Source organism: Varanus komodoensis, unplaced genomic scaffold (assembly GCF_004798865.1).
Source record: "Varanus komodoensis strain SLA01 unplaced genomic scaffold, ASM479886v1 scaffold24, whole genome shotgun sequence".
Lineage (NCBI taxonomy): Eukaryota > Metazoa > Chordata > Lepidosauria > Squamata > Varanidae > Varanus > Varanus komodoensis.
This window is the reverse complement of record NW_025335641.1, coordinates 637,665-652,729: the sequence shown is the minus strand read 5'-3', so window position 1 is coordinate 652,729 and position 15,065 is coordinate 637,665. Positions and strand designations below refer to the sequence as shown.

General features: G+C 37.4%; 1 protein-coding gene across 1 annotated transcript in view; it reads left to right on the top strand.

Moving 5' to 3' along the window:
* Positions 1 to 286: 286 nt before the first annotated feature.
* Positions 287 to 15,065, top strand: part of LOC123024486 (vitellogenin-1-like) — a 63,394-nt gene continuing 48,615 nt past the window's right edge. Inside the window, 4 exon segments of the mRNA XM_044432238.1 lie at positions 287 to 450; positions 5,036 to 5,046; positions 7,868 to 8,019; positions 11,152 to 11,403. Coding sequence (XP_044288173.1) covers positions 287 to 450; positions 5,036 to 5,046; positions 7,868 to 8,019; positions 11,152 to 11,403 — 579 coding nt within the window.

Sequence of the window (15,065 nt, the reverse complement as noted above, 5' to 3'; positions counted from 1 at the left end):
AGAGGTCCAGGATTAAACAAGAAACATCCAGTTCTAATTGGTCCCAAGCAACCAATCCAACTGCATGTACAGACTGGGAAGTGGAATCTTTAGTCTAAATCTTTGCAAAAGAGAATATGCCTAGATTCTTGTAGTTATTGTGCCACTGTTGGCCTTTGTTCATTAGTGGGAGGAGCCCTTGACCTTTTGTTTTCCTTTTGCTATTTCTTACCATGTAGGTTTTTGACGAAATCATCCTGACCCTGCAAGATTTCAGAAAAAAATCAAAATGAAAAATGAAGCCAACATGAAGGATAGTACAGATGACCAGCATCCTGTTAATATCAGTTACATTGATCTTGCAGTAGTCAAATACTTGCAGAAGACCATTACCAAGAAGTTTCTACTCCTAGAAGCACATCAAGTTGGTAGCAGCTGCCTAAGTGGGCATGAACTGCTTGATACAAGCCTGTAAGTTTCAGATTGTTTGGTTACAGTTGAGCAGAGGGCTTCTTCTGAAGTGAGTCATATAGAAAGATCTTGTTTGTAGACAGTTTGTTTTACATATGAAAGCTTTTATGTTATTTTTGCAAGTTTTGTTGTTTACAGCAGAGGAGAGAGAAAGCAACATTATATTCCCTTTAAATATAAATTGTAATTGGATGTAAGGTCTAATTAGAAATTGTCATGATTGGCTGTGTTTCCTACTCCCAACCTATAATGCCATTAACAATAAATTAGATTTATTTTTGGGAGTGTCATAAAGTAGCTCACTTTAGTGTAAACAGAACCAACTAAAATAACCTGGTTACTAAACCTGGTATCTTCATCCTCAGGTTTGGAAAGGTGACAGGAAGACCCAGGAATAGGGTTAAGAATATTAATAGAATATTAAATATTATTTAATATTCTATTAATATACAATATTAAACACTGAACATTCTAATAGGCTTCTTAAAATGCATTCCCCTAAGGCCAAGGTGGGTTAAAATTGAACAAACATTAATGTGTTGGTTAACAAGAGTGAAATCTCTAAGGCACTTGGTCAATAACCTAAAATGTTTTCTTCTTGCTGCACTCCAGCTGTGACACTTGTCTTTAAGGTGATCATTTGTTAGCAGAGTGGAGATAACGAGGGGGACCCAGTAAGACTTTTGTTTCTTGCACATACCAGACATTATCCCTAGGCATCCTGCTAGGGATTTGCAGGATGAAAGGACAGCCTAGTCTTTATCACTTAGCAGTTTCCTGTGCTTGTGAGTACTGTCTGGTTTGCCAAAAATGTAAAGTCACAGCCATGTTCTGAACTGGATAAGAACCCTCAGGTTTGGATAGCCAGGAGACTATACCCCTGCTGTTCCCACAGGCATGGGGCCATGCTGCTGAAATTACTGAGTTTCTCCTGTAGGAAAAGCACCATACTGAACTTACTAAAGGACTACTGAAAGCACTGGGTCTCTTGCTTGATAGAGCAAGGTTTCATCATTGGATGCCTTGCCTCCCATAGTCAAGGATTCCTGCATAGTCCTGAGATCAGATGTTCCAATGGTTACTACTTCTAGGCTGCAGGAAAGGACTTCAGCCCAGAGAAAGGTTCTTATCACCAAACTGTAGCTGCTGTGGCCTCTTTCCTAAATGTATGTATATTTCAAACCTTGGGAAGGAACCTTCCCATGGTCTTGAAAACTAGGCTTTAAGCCCAGCTTTTCTAAGAATGGAGCCAATTTTCCCATTTAGGCACAACTTGGTGAAGGCTGGATGTCCACAACTGTTCTAAGTATTAACAAATCCATTTGCTCAGTTAATTTCTCCCAAAATGAACTTGTACATTTAATACTTCATAAACCTCAAGATATGTCCTATTGTGGTGCTCTTCTCTTCAGAAATGTCAAGTGTGGATTCCCTCCCCCCTGGCCAAAATATGTGGGTTGTGTTGGAACATGTGCAAGTTCGTGCATGGGTGTAACAAGAATGCATTCCACTTATCATAATAGAGATTATGTTTGCTTCAGTTTCTAGTCAAGCTTAAAGATAGCTTCTAGCTAGCAGGAGCTCAGGTGCCACATATCTTAAAACACACTTCTTGTTTTACAGAAACACCATAGTTTTCACTTCTTGTATGAAGGCACTCATTCCCAGCATTGTACTAACTCAGCTTGGTGTATCGAATTGTAATCACACTTCCCAGTTCATTGTATTAGGTTAGCACCTCCTTAGGTAGAATAAGTCTGGAGAAGAAGAAAAAAAGCAAGACTCACCTCATCAAAAGGAACATTTGGGTGACTTATTAAAAGACCCCCTGTGGTATTACAAAATGCAGGTTTGCTGTCATCTGGCTTAAAGATCCTTTCAGAAACCTGTCATTTTTATGTGCGCAAAAGCAATTTCTCTACTTAAACACTTTGATTCGAGCCTGAATGAAATCAAGTGTTTCAAAACTTTTTCTGAGGTGCCCCAAAGGCTCACTTCTGTACTGTGTGATGCAAAGGCCTATGAAGCTCGCACATGGCTCCCTTTCAGTGAGGCTCATAGAAAATGATCCTTCTTCACTCACTGCCAAGTTTTTGTGAAACTGAATAAAACCAAGGGAGAGGAAAGTCGGAGCTGAATCCTTCTTGATCACAAACAGCTAAGGTAGGAGAGGCCCCCTAGAGAAACCTGTCTCCATGATTACCTGTTCTATAATGAGGTTAATATATACTGTGGCAAGCAGGAGTGTTCCCAATTAATGAGGAAAGGAAAGGATGGAGAAGGGAAGTAGAACAGTCAAATTATTATCTATTGCCCACCAGATATTTTGTTTTGTTGATTAAAAAAAAGAAGAATACATGACTGCATGACCTTCAGTCCTGAAATGTAAAAAAAAAAAAAAAAAAATGTAGAAGCCTCTATTTGCCCATTCTATAGCTTGTCAAGCTCCTTTAATTTTTTTGTCATATTATCTCTTTCCCGCAAGAGTAATCCTTTCCTGCAAGACATCCTGCTAAGCATCTTATTTTATTCCATTTTATTTATTCCATTTTGATTCAGCCCAAATAATAAAAATTCTCTGGGCAGCTTGCAAAACTTAAAACCATAAAATGCAACAATACAATAAATCAAATATGAACATCCTGAAAAATTCTAGAATAGGATAAAAGCTAGCACCAGAATAAAAGCCAGCAGCAATGTAAAGGTGTAAACACTTAATTACACCTTATTTTAAGAAGGATTAAAAGGTGAGAGATGATTAGCCTTCACCTGGCATTAAAAAGCCCACTGTATTGGCACTAGTCGAGTTTTCTTGGGGTGCCACCATGAAAAAAACCACCTGCTTCACCTAATTTGCCAGGAGGACTGAAGGACAGGGTCTTAGTGTCATAATCTTGTATATGCTCAACTTTGCACTAAATTCTACAAGTTTCTCCTGTCTAGTCAACTATATGTTGATCCCATGTATTACTGCTTGTAATATGTGCAGACTCACCTGTGTGCACTTCTGTCTGATGACCCTGTAATTATACAGCTCTTTCCCAGAGATATGGCTCACGTACTGCATGTTAAGACCTGTACTCCAGTAAATGGGGGTCAGGGGGCAATATCTTCTTTATAGGGGGAAAACAATCTTAACTGCCGCATGGCTCTTAACAATGAGGGAGAAAAAAGAGGGAGAGAAAGGAGAAGGTGGAGAACTGGCATTTGCAAAATAAGGAATGGGAACACAGCAGGGCTGGCCCAGAGCTGCTGCCTCAGACAAGACAGTGCCCCTCTCCCACTCCATCTACAGAAGGTACCAGACTGGCCACTGAATCTGATTTCAACAACTGCAATAGCACAACTTCCTCCTCCACCCCAGAAAATGTTAGGCTGATTTAGGGAATGAAGAGCAGGTCATTCGATGAATTCTTTCTTCCAGCATCTTGTGTGCCATTGCCCAGCATCTGCTGCCCGAGGCAGGTGCTTTTCTCTGCCTAATGATCTGCCCAGTCTGGGAAGCTGTCTATGGGTTAACCTGAGTGTTGATGGAAGATGGCGAGCCACTCAAGGAAACAATGCATTGATCCAGAGAAAGATCAGGAGAAAGAAATGAAATAGATCCAAATCAGGTATGTTAATCTGGTTTCAGATGAATAGCAGACCAAAGAACTTCACATCATTTCTTTGATAGTCATTTGCTGGCTCAGGTTCCTCACTTCCTTACAGACTCCTGGTCACAAACTAAGAGTGATCATTTAGCTCACACAGAAGCTGACTGAGATGAAATACTAGCCCATGTAGCATTCCCAGAACAAAAGTCTAGACAGTGCCACATATGGCACTGTGATGCCAAGTACAAACTTCACATGTCTCTGTTTCTCTGGACACAGAGCCAGAAGGTTGCCTAGCTCTTTTTCTCTGTTTCCCATTCACTCTTTGTCTCTCTTGAATGCACATGAATGCAAGCACCTGTACACAGACAAATGAAAGAGGACTTGATTTCCAGAAATACAGTTGAAGGAGAAGAGTTGGACCTGCAGTTCCCAAAGAGGTGGAAGATGCAGAGGGATGCACAAAATGAGTCTACCAGTTCCCCATCCCTGATCTAGAATAAGGTCTCTAAAAATGCCAACACTATCCTTTAAAAAAAAAAAAAAAAACAAGAGAAGGGAACATGTGGTCCTCCAAATTTTGAAGGGTTGCAACTGCTGTAAGTCCTAGTAAGAATTGCCAATAGTTAAGAATGTTGGAAGTCACTGTCTGACAAGCATTCCCTATCTCTGGTTTAAAACCTGTAGAATGCTGTCAGAATTCCAGTGTTTTGTATGCAGGTAAATTTCCATTGTAAATGTTGCCAGTTTTTTCCCTAGTAAATCAGAAGCATTTTTCTCTAGTGAGTCCAAGTGTAGCATAGTCAACCTTGCCATTTTGAAAGCTTCTTAACTACTAACCTGCAAATGCTTGTATGGCTCTCTCTTGCCCGCTAGCTCTCGCTCTCTCTCATTTCCCAGGTGACTACTCTGGATTTCCAACCACTACTTTAATACTACCATCTTTTCTAAGCTTCATTAACATAGAATACTTGTTATTCTTTCAATAGGTGCATTTTAGGTATGAATATGTGCTCTGCCATAACTCCCTTTTATCACTTCTTACAGATTTCCCATAAGTGAATGGAAATGTATAGATGGAGCCGCTGATGTGCTTTCATGTAAGGCAGATTTTCTTTTACAGTGATACATTTCACATCCATGTTTCTTCCTTTTGCTCATCAATTACAGTTACTTGGCATCTTGAAGATGAGATGTCCTGGGCTTTTTCCAAATGACATTTCTTTGTCATTTTTGTTTCCAGGGAAAGTTCTGGCTTGATTTAAGTTGTTCATCTTGATTTGCAAAGATCTCCTCCACCAGAGGGTTTGGATGAAACCTAGTAGAATATGTCCCTGAGGCATTTACAGACTTCCTTTCATGCAGGGCCCAGTCTTAGAAGAAACACACAAGCACTCACAGAATGAAGGTTGTGCAACCTTGTGCTTTCTTCCAGAAAGCTTCTGCCAGTGGCACGGAAGATGGAAACTGCTCATGCAGCAGTCATGTTGGCCTCCATTCCTGAAGAGCTCTGCATGAACAAACTTCTTCTGGATCAGGTGCAAGCAGCAGCTGGTCAAGTGCCTTCCAACCTGGTAGTCTTAACTTCTGCCACAATCTCTTGCTTCATTTTGGATTGTTTTGTCACAGGGTTTTTAGGGTAAGGAATGCTTGATAGTGCTTTTCCTTTGTTTTCCTTTTCACAATATGAGTTCATCTGGGTTTCACTGCCATTATTATGAAAGCTCCTCCATCAAAGTTGACTTCAACACCTGCTGCTGTCCAATAGCCACCCTTTCAGAAGATTCTCTGCCACTAGAACTATTAGAGTTATCCATTATCTTCTGCTGACATTACCATTTTTCCTGACAAGTTTGGATGCATCTTAGTCTGGTGTCTCAGCTTTGACCAATTTGCTTTGGGTGATCCTGCTGAGAGACCAATCTAATGAAAGAATCTGGCCTCCTGGCTGCATTGCTATTGGCTGATGTTAAGGCATGAATAAAGGAGGAGTTGACTATGTAGTAATATAAATAAAAGTACAATTCTTCCATTTCATTTCCTCACAGAAAATAGCATATTTTAGAGAGAAACAATTACAAGTAAGCATTATATATAGCAAGATATATGCAAGTTTTCCCCAGATATTGCCTTCTCAAGTGAGGACACATGCAGAGGGTCAAATATTTTCATTAATTTATTTGTTTTCAAAATTAATAAACCCTTTCTTTATCCCCCAAAGGATTTCTGGTGTATATACAATGCCTAAAAATAGTGCAGTACAATGAGACAATTTAAGTCTCAACAAATAGAGCAGCATCATATCATGAGACTGCAATATTATGAATAAAGTAAGATCACTTGCACCATCATGGATAACTACCTTGCAGTGGTGAAAGGGCGTGCATAGCACAAAGAAGCTATGAGCTATGCCATGCAGGGGCATCTTCATTGCACACAACAATCAACATGTGTGGTGTTGTTAGCAAGACTTCTACATTCAAAGTTCTTCCAGGAGATACATGAGTTCTCACAGTGAGAAAGAAATGATCTGGCGTGGAGGCTATATTATGGGTCACAAAAAAAAGATGAGGAAAGCGAATCCAAAGACAGTATTATTTGCAATTTATATTTCTAGTTTAAGACTTTTTTTAAAAAAATGGTCCTGGTTGACACCTTAGAACTTCAGAATAGAAAGATTGACTTGTTTCATTTAACCTGCCCACTTAAACCTTTGCTAATGCAATGAAACTTTAAAAAGTCAATAAATCAATCTAAAAAATTAAGTCTGTAGACATCCAGTCTTCAGATTAATTCTGGAACAGTTTAGGTACTTCCATCAGCATACACTGGAATGTGGATTGGGTCCTCCTTAAAAACTGAGGTGGATATTCACTATTTTGAAATTAGTGAATCTTCTAACCAATTTGAATAATATTATACCATTTATTCTATTACATCCCAATTACAGATGTTATAATATAATTGCTATTAAATGGAAGCAGATGGACACTAAGTAACAGTAAGATTCAATAACATTATTAATAATTGGTCTGTTTTATCTAATGCCCTTTCAAAAGTACAAAATAACTATTTTATTTACTACTTTACCAACAATTCATAATTTGCTTTTTCCATTGCTGTAGAGCTTATATTTAAGTAAAGCTGTTCCATGGATATCAGATGCTTCTTGCAAAGCAAATGATTGTTTGATCAATCAATACGAACCCAAACTTGTTAATCAAAATATTTTCCAAGATTATCATGTGACTGAATGTGCTTCTATATGAGAGGTTGCAATCCATTCAGCTTTACCCTCACTTCCACAATTAAAATTTTTAGTTATAGCATTGACATTAACCCTTGTGGGTAAGAAAAGATTTATAATCTATCACAAAACTAACTTTGCAGTCTTAATGCAACTCAGTACAGGTGCAATTTTGATTCAAGTACAATCTAAACCCGTTCATAATATCTAGAGTTCTGTATTACAGCAAGTAACATGAAAATCTTGATAACTGAATAGAGAAAACATGAAAGTCTACATGAATAAAGCAACATTTTTTAAAAAAATGACCTTTCTGTATTTTTGGGTTGATGCACTCTGAGGAAAAAAATTAAGTAATCATTTTTTTTCCGGCATAACTATACTTCCTGTATTTTAACTTCTTATTTTCTTTTTCCAGATTATCAGCAACAAATCACTCATAAATATCTTCCTATGCCAATATTATTTTTCTTCTAAAATAAAACCAATGTGTTCAATTTTAAAATCTGTTGCATCATTTTAGACATATTTAACATAATATTTTCAGCATGTTGCCTATTTCTTTTTCCCCCAGGAACTGATCAAACTAGAAATAGAGTTTTATCATTCATTTATGAATTTGAAGTTTTAACTAAACTTCCAAGAAATAAGTCTTCAAGCACTGGAATAAAAGTTAAATGTAAAGTGGAAATTGGTTATCTTTCTCAAGATCAGAAAGTTATATTGGTAAGACAGTAAATTCAATTTGAAAGTTAACTTTCTCTATAACATTTTAAAGTTTGGTGGAAAATAAATTTACTACACATTTTGATGTCTCATGTATAATGCAGGCAACAGTCTTATTTTTTATGCATTGACCTAAATTCTTTTCACACTTTACCAATTTCTACCCACCTTAAGCCAACCTAAGGCTTGAAGGATTTGTTCTGCTTTGTGACCAAGCAAACAATAGCATATGATTTCAGATGTACAATAATTTATTGCTGAATAAATTCAATTGTTATCTAACTGTAGTGCCTAAAATTATTTAATCAAGTGAATTCTGTAGCTAGTAAACAGTTATATATTTTCCAAAAAAGCTAGATGTAACTGCACCTATGCAATAATTTGTTTAATGTAACAATTTCAAAGCTGCAGAATGCAAATTACAAATTATGTTCAACTCAGCATGTTTTAAGCTAATAGTTATATTTCAAATAATATATAAGATGCTTTCTATAAAAAAATAACTTTCCTATAAGATGATATATATTTCTAGGTATTTAAGTCTCTAGAAGTATTCAGTTGTTTCTTAAATTGTTGCCTAGCTATTTAAGTTGAAGGCAGAAAAGTAAAGAAGCATTCCATTTAGCTATGTAGCCAGAGTAGGTAACATTTTGTGGCCACATTTGACAATTTGCAAACTTGCCTGGCAGCCCCACAAAATTACTGCCAGGGGAGGCACAATTAGTCATGAAGCACATGTAACCTGCCTAAATTCTGAGCATCTGAGGCATAGGTAGAGTCTGAAACCCAACATACTAAACAATTCATTTCAACCCACACTGCTGGCCCCTACAGAAACCTATTTAAAACAAAAAAATAGGTTTTTTGGGGTCGGGGGAGGCAGTGCATTGCCCATTCCTGATCTAGAGCATAATCCCGCCTCTTCCCTTTATCTTGCCCTTGTGCCAAACATGATGCAACTGAGGTAGATGGCTCTTGGGTTATGACCTGGCGCACAAAAATAGGAAATGTGTTAAAAACTGGTATTTGTTGGACTGTATTTAGTTTGATGGATCAGAAATTATGCAGGTTTGCTTTAAGGATGAGTGCAGATGTCATGTAAAACACTCCTTCATTCCTGCTGTAGCCAGTTCATTCTTAAGAGTGTGAAAAATAACAAAGCAGCTGCAGCAAAGTGCCTGAAAAAGCAGAAAACTGCATTGTTTCCATCTCAGGAACCTGAACGTTTGTAGGACTTTTTATTAATGTTCTGCCTCAAGTAAAGGAATAGGAGAAAGCAACAAGAGTGGTGGTAGGCAATTGCTCTAGTGAGCAGACAGCAAAGGAAACAGTGCTTTGACTGTATTCATCAGCTGAATAGCAAAGTGTCCTCAAAGCAGAGTTGAAGAATAGCCGTTTTATTATGTTCGGTTTGTCTTCACTAGAGGGATTATTGAAGTTACACTGCCAGAGACTAAGTCAATGAAACTAAATGGCTTGGGTAGCTTCAGTTCAGCATCATTCCTAAAACAATTTATGATCTTCCGCCCTTAAGTAACCATTTCCTCTTACAGATCCTTTTAAATATAATAAAAGCTAAAGATTATGACCAAAAGCTATACTCAATATGCCAGTAATAGGATTTATGGTAGAGTGCAGTTTACATGACATGCCATGTTATCTGTCTGAGGGCCAACTATAGTTATACAAGAGTATATAATGGATTTCCTCAAGTATTAGTTTTTATTTGAAAGAGAATAATTGGATTTTTTAAGTGCTGCTTAGGAATAAGTACAGAACAGGTGCTTAATCTAGCTTTTGTGTCATTTGAAACATATCAGTTGCTTATTGAGATCACCTGTTTGTTTGTTTGTTTGTTTGTTTGTTTTTTCTCCTCCAGAGCTAACAAGCAGCTTCAGGGTTCATACTGGGAAAACAACTGGGGAGGAAAGATTTAAATAACCTCTCTGCTAGCAGAACAGATGCAGCACTAACTGGGGGCAGCATTGTAAGTGAGGCACTGTTGCCATTCTGGGCCCAATTTAAACTTTAAGTGAGCTATCCGTTTTACTAAAGCTGTTTAGGGAACAGAGCTTGGCACCGTGAATGGCTACCAAAAAGCTCATACTGAAACCTAGAAGGGATACACTGCCCTACTGACAATGGGACCACCAGACTTCCTTGAGCTGATCCAATCAAATGCGGAACCCCTGAGAGCTCCCTTAAAACATTAGGACTGCAAATCTCCTGTGTGATGGGTCCTTTGGGGCACAACAATTGCAGCCAGTAACCAGAGGCAGGCCCATGCATTCTTTCCCAGTTATCCCCAACTCATTTCAATGTTTCAGTCCTGGTCTTTCTAAATCAGAATTTGTGGTTACATACAAAATTGAAAATCCTGCTTTAAGGCTGGTTTACTAACCAGAGTCTGAGATTATGGTTTGAGATTAAACTAGAGTTCCCCATTTCTGATGTAGGGGAATTCTGGATTGATGTGGCAGGAATGAGAGGCCCAAGCCAATATGTGAAAGGAGTGTAACAAGAAAGTTCATTACTGTCTTACTAAAGCATACACTAGCAAGTTAATCCAAACCGGTATAATTTGATTTTTTTTCTCCTAAAGCCACCATTTCTCTAGAATCTTCTCCTCAACAGAGCAATCAAAAGCCATTTCATTCCACTTACTGATAAACTAAATAGATACATCAAACTCTAGGGATGTCAACCCGAATCCTTTCTAGGATGTCCTTTATTAATGAAGTGAAATAGTGCCCTTTTCTAAAACAATATTTATGATTCAGTGTGGCATATAAGACAATAAAGTTATTTCTTGTGCACCTTTATGGGCTTCCTCACTTTTTTCAAAAAACAAAGATACCGTTTCTGTGAGAAAGTACAAAATGTACAAAACCATCTTATATTTTCTTTTCATCTTTTCTCCCTTACTCATTTTTACATGACCATTTCTGCACAGTGAAATATAGATGCAAGAAACAAATGGCAAATAGTAAGCTAATAATCTTGTGGGGCCCAATTCAAAAAACCTAAGTGTGTGTCTGTATGTGTACTTAAAACATCCAAATTCATGTCATTTGGAGTCAGCTGGGTGGAATAACAGAAAATCTACTTGGCTTTTTTGTGTGTTTGTGACAGGCTCACTCCTTTGAAGGATTTGAATACAATGGTATAAATCCACTGGATTACTATGTTTCATCAAATGGATTGACAGATGTCTATGCAAAAGAGATTACAAGCATAGCTAAATTTCAGCAAAGGAATGGGAATATTAAAGATACCAAGTTTCCACCACATACCTCAAATTTTGCTTGTAACTTCTATCTTGAAATAATTAATGCTCTACATTATACCACTAACACTGATCAAATCACCTTCAATGTAAAAGAGGTAAATTTTTAATTTCAATTATATTTGTGATACTATTACTTTTATTTTTCCTTGATTTCATACTGTGTACTTAGGACTTTCTATTTTATTTATAAGTAGCATTGTTCACTCTCAATGTTACTTCGCCAATAGCCAAACTCCAATTGATGTTACTGTATTAGGAGTGGTTCTGTCAGGCTGAAGTGCCATACTATTTACCATGTAGTCACCATGACTTACTTCAAAAAAGTAATTCGAAAATGCACCTTCAAGGGAAGTCAGATATTTAGAGCACAGTCTAGAACACCGTATGCATATCCAAGGCTTTTTGAAATCAAAGATGCTCAACAGTGTGATCCGATGCATGTCTGCTCAAAAGCAAGTCCCCTTAAATACAGTGGTAGTTATTGCTCAGTAAATGTGCACAGGATTTCATATTTAGTACATCTAATGCTGTATTCTGGTCTTAGAAATATATACCAGGTTTTCTTCATTTATTTTTGCAAAACAAAACATGACATTCTTTTGAATAGTTGGGTGAGATTGAAACTGAAATATAGCTTTGCCTGAGGCTAAGTTCATGACTGAGATTTGAACCCAGCACATAACTTATGCTATTATTTTTATTTTAACTTGATTTCATACTGTGCACTATGTTAAGTAGACTCTTCTGTGTGACAATGGAATTTGAGCCATATAGACCATGGACGCATATATACAAAATGGAGGATACAGGGAAAAACACCCAAGCTAGAGCAGTTCAACTGAGATGAATGTTGAAATTCAAATCCTAAACAGAAGTTAATAAATAAGCTCTCATGCCAACACAAATGTCAGGGAACAAAGTATATTTGCAGTTGTGTTTGCCCATTCTGTACTGAATGAGGAAATCATGGAGAATAACAATCAAACAAAAGAAGCATGAGTTCTGATTTGTGGTGCTCCAACATAGAGGCTGGGAACCTCATCCTGGTTGTATGTGTTGGCACTTTGGTGACTTAGCAAGAATAAGGGCAAAGGTACAGTACAGTCTGAAAGATGTCTTTTTACAAGCAGTAGTGGGCAGGGAAGGTACCCTGAAAGTAAGCGATGGGGATTCTCAAATGTTAGACTGTTTTTGATCAAAACAATCAAATGACCTGATTATTGCTAATTAGTATATTATTTGATTTCTATTTGTGGGCACTTGAAATTGTATTGTGCTCGAGCTTTATAAAGGAAAAGAAGGCAAGAAGAATTAAATCACTTTTAAAGCACTTACTCTCCTACAGAATAAATATGGCTAAGTTAAAACTGTATTGGGGGATGTAAATCTTTAACAGAATGATGTCAGGACTACACTGTGCAAAACTGTAATTGGGCTCAAACTGACCCCAGGCTGTCATTAATTTTCACTTTTACATATATTTATATTAATCATGCCAACTTTGATTTGGATGTTGATATTCAAAAATGCTTGAAATTATTTTTGCTACAAGATTGAAAACAGAGCTAATTTAATTTTAAAAACAAATAATTTAAAATTATAATATTTGGTTTAGGAGAATGTTTTGGCACTAGTACCAGTGTTCTAGATTGTATTATACATTTCTTTCTATTCCTGCTATTTTTAACATCTTACTTGCATTAAGAATGCATCAGAGAATCTCATATAACATAAGTAGCCTGACCTTCCAGTTGGCTCTAGTATAGTAGCCTTCAAGGTAGGGGAATTAGAAAGCAATCCTATGACTGCTAGGCAGTATCCCAAGGGCCATAGGATGCCATGTATATATTTTTCTGAGGCTGAAGATGGAGCTCTAACACTGAAGAGGAAATTGACCACAAAGGACTGAGGCCTTCCAACAACATGGAGACCTCCATAGTGGCTTTCTCACCTGAGGTCAGATGTCCAGCCTCAGGAAGTGGGGAGAAATGGGTGAGCAGGGATATGGGAGTGGTCAAGTAGGGAGAGGCCATAGGACCAAGGGCTCCATATTTTTGAACCATATACCCACCTCTGAGACACACCTCAAAACACATCTAATAGTTTCACAGGAAAGAGTACATGGTTAAGGGCTAGGAGGCTATGCATTTCATGGGTTCCAACCTCCTATAAGGAAGTCACTATGGGGGTTTCAATGGAGGCAAGAGAGCCTTGGGATCCAATGTCGGAGCTCTGTGTCCATCCAGCACAGTTCTGGGTGGAATTTATATTCAATGACATCAGCTTTACCCACTTTATTATTACTAATTGTCAGCCTCTAATTAGATCAAGCAGGAGCAGGCATATAAAGCCTACCATAGGGTTTCCACAGGCTTTTCGTGTAGCTCCTGTTATTCACTGAGAGACAGCTTGCTTGGAGAAAGGAAGAGGGGGCATTTGGTGGCCAAATGCAGTTTATGTTGCACTGAGTTGCTTGAACAGACAGCATAGTGAAAGTGGCAAAGTGTCATTCCAATGCAAAATATCCACCACCCCACCCATTTCATTCAATATTGGGCAATTAATGAGGGTACTGATATGTCCTGGAGTGGTGCAATTAAGCTCATTAACTAATGGACATCATAAAACTTATGGACAATGCAGACTTGAAACACCTTGGGGGGAAAAACAGAATTTAAACTTAGTAGAAATTCTGATCATATACCAAGATTGCCCTTTGTATGAATACAAAATCATGTTATGATGTTAAAGATCTGAGTGAAACCTGCTAATGTAAGAAAGAAAGTTAAGATTCCTCAGTTCTTCAGCAGTGCTTAATTATTGCTCCTCTTCTGGCACATCTGCTCATCTACAATTCTAAGGCTTCTAACAGAGGAGTATGTGAGTTGCAGATTATGTGTAATGGGATTTTTAGGAGCAAAGTGTTAGGTCTGACTCTGAAATTTCTTGCTTTTGAGGTTTAATTCTGACTGATCAAATTATTTCACCACATTTTTTATTAAATTTTTCAAATTATTCTTCATTTACAATAAGTCCTAATTGGAAGTGAAAAAAGAACTTCCTACTGGGACAAGATATGACTCTACTGAAGTCTGCAGGGGTTTTTCAGTGATCTTTCAATAGAAGTCCATGTTTGAACCTTTGACAAGAAATGTATGTAAGAAAAAGAGCAAAAAGTGAAGAGGTTGATTAAAGGCACATATTAGAGCAGGATTATTTTAGGCAATTCCACAAGTGGATGAATATTCTTCATAAGAACCCATCTGTTTTATTTATTTATTTATTTTTCAGACCAGTAAGTGCAACACAACATACTTTGTGCCAAGTTTCAAGAATAATTAGATCTTCATTATCAAATCCAAGAATTTGAATGACTGTGATGAAAAGATTAGGAAAGTTGTTGGAGCTGCATATGTTACGCCATGTACAGGGTGCTCAAAGGTCAGTGTACTGTCCAGTTCAGGTATGTAAGTAGATCATTGTTGGTTGTTGTCCCATATTGCTATGTTAACATTACCATCTGCATATCAGTCCTTGTTGAATTCCAGAAGGGTGAAATTAAGGGAGAATATTATTATAAAAATTGCATTGTCCTTTTCTTGCTTTTCTAAATAAAAATTACAAGAACATACTTCTAGGAGTACTTGAAAGTACACTCAAATCATATTGAATCCTAAATAAGGCTTGCAAACCATGTGAAATTGTAGTCAGTATGGTGCAGTAGTTACACTGCTGGACGAGGCCATGAAACTTATTG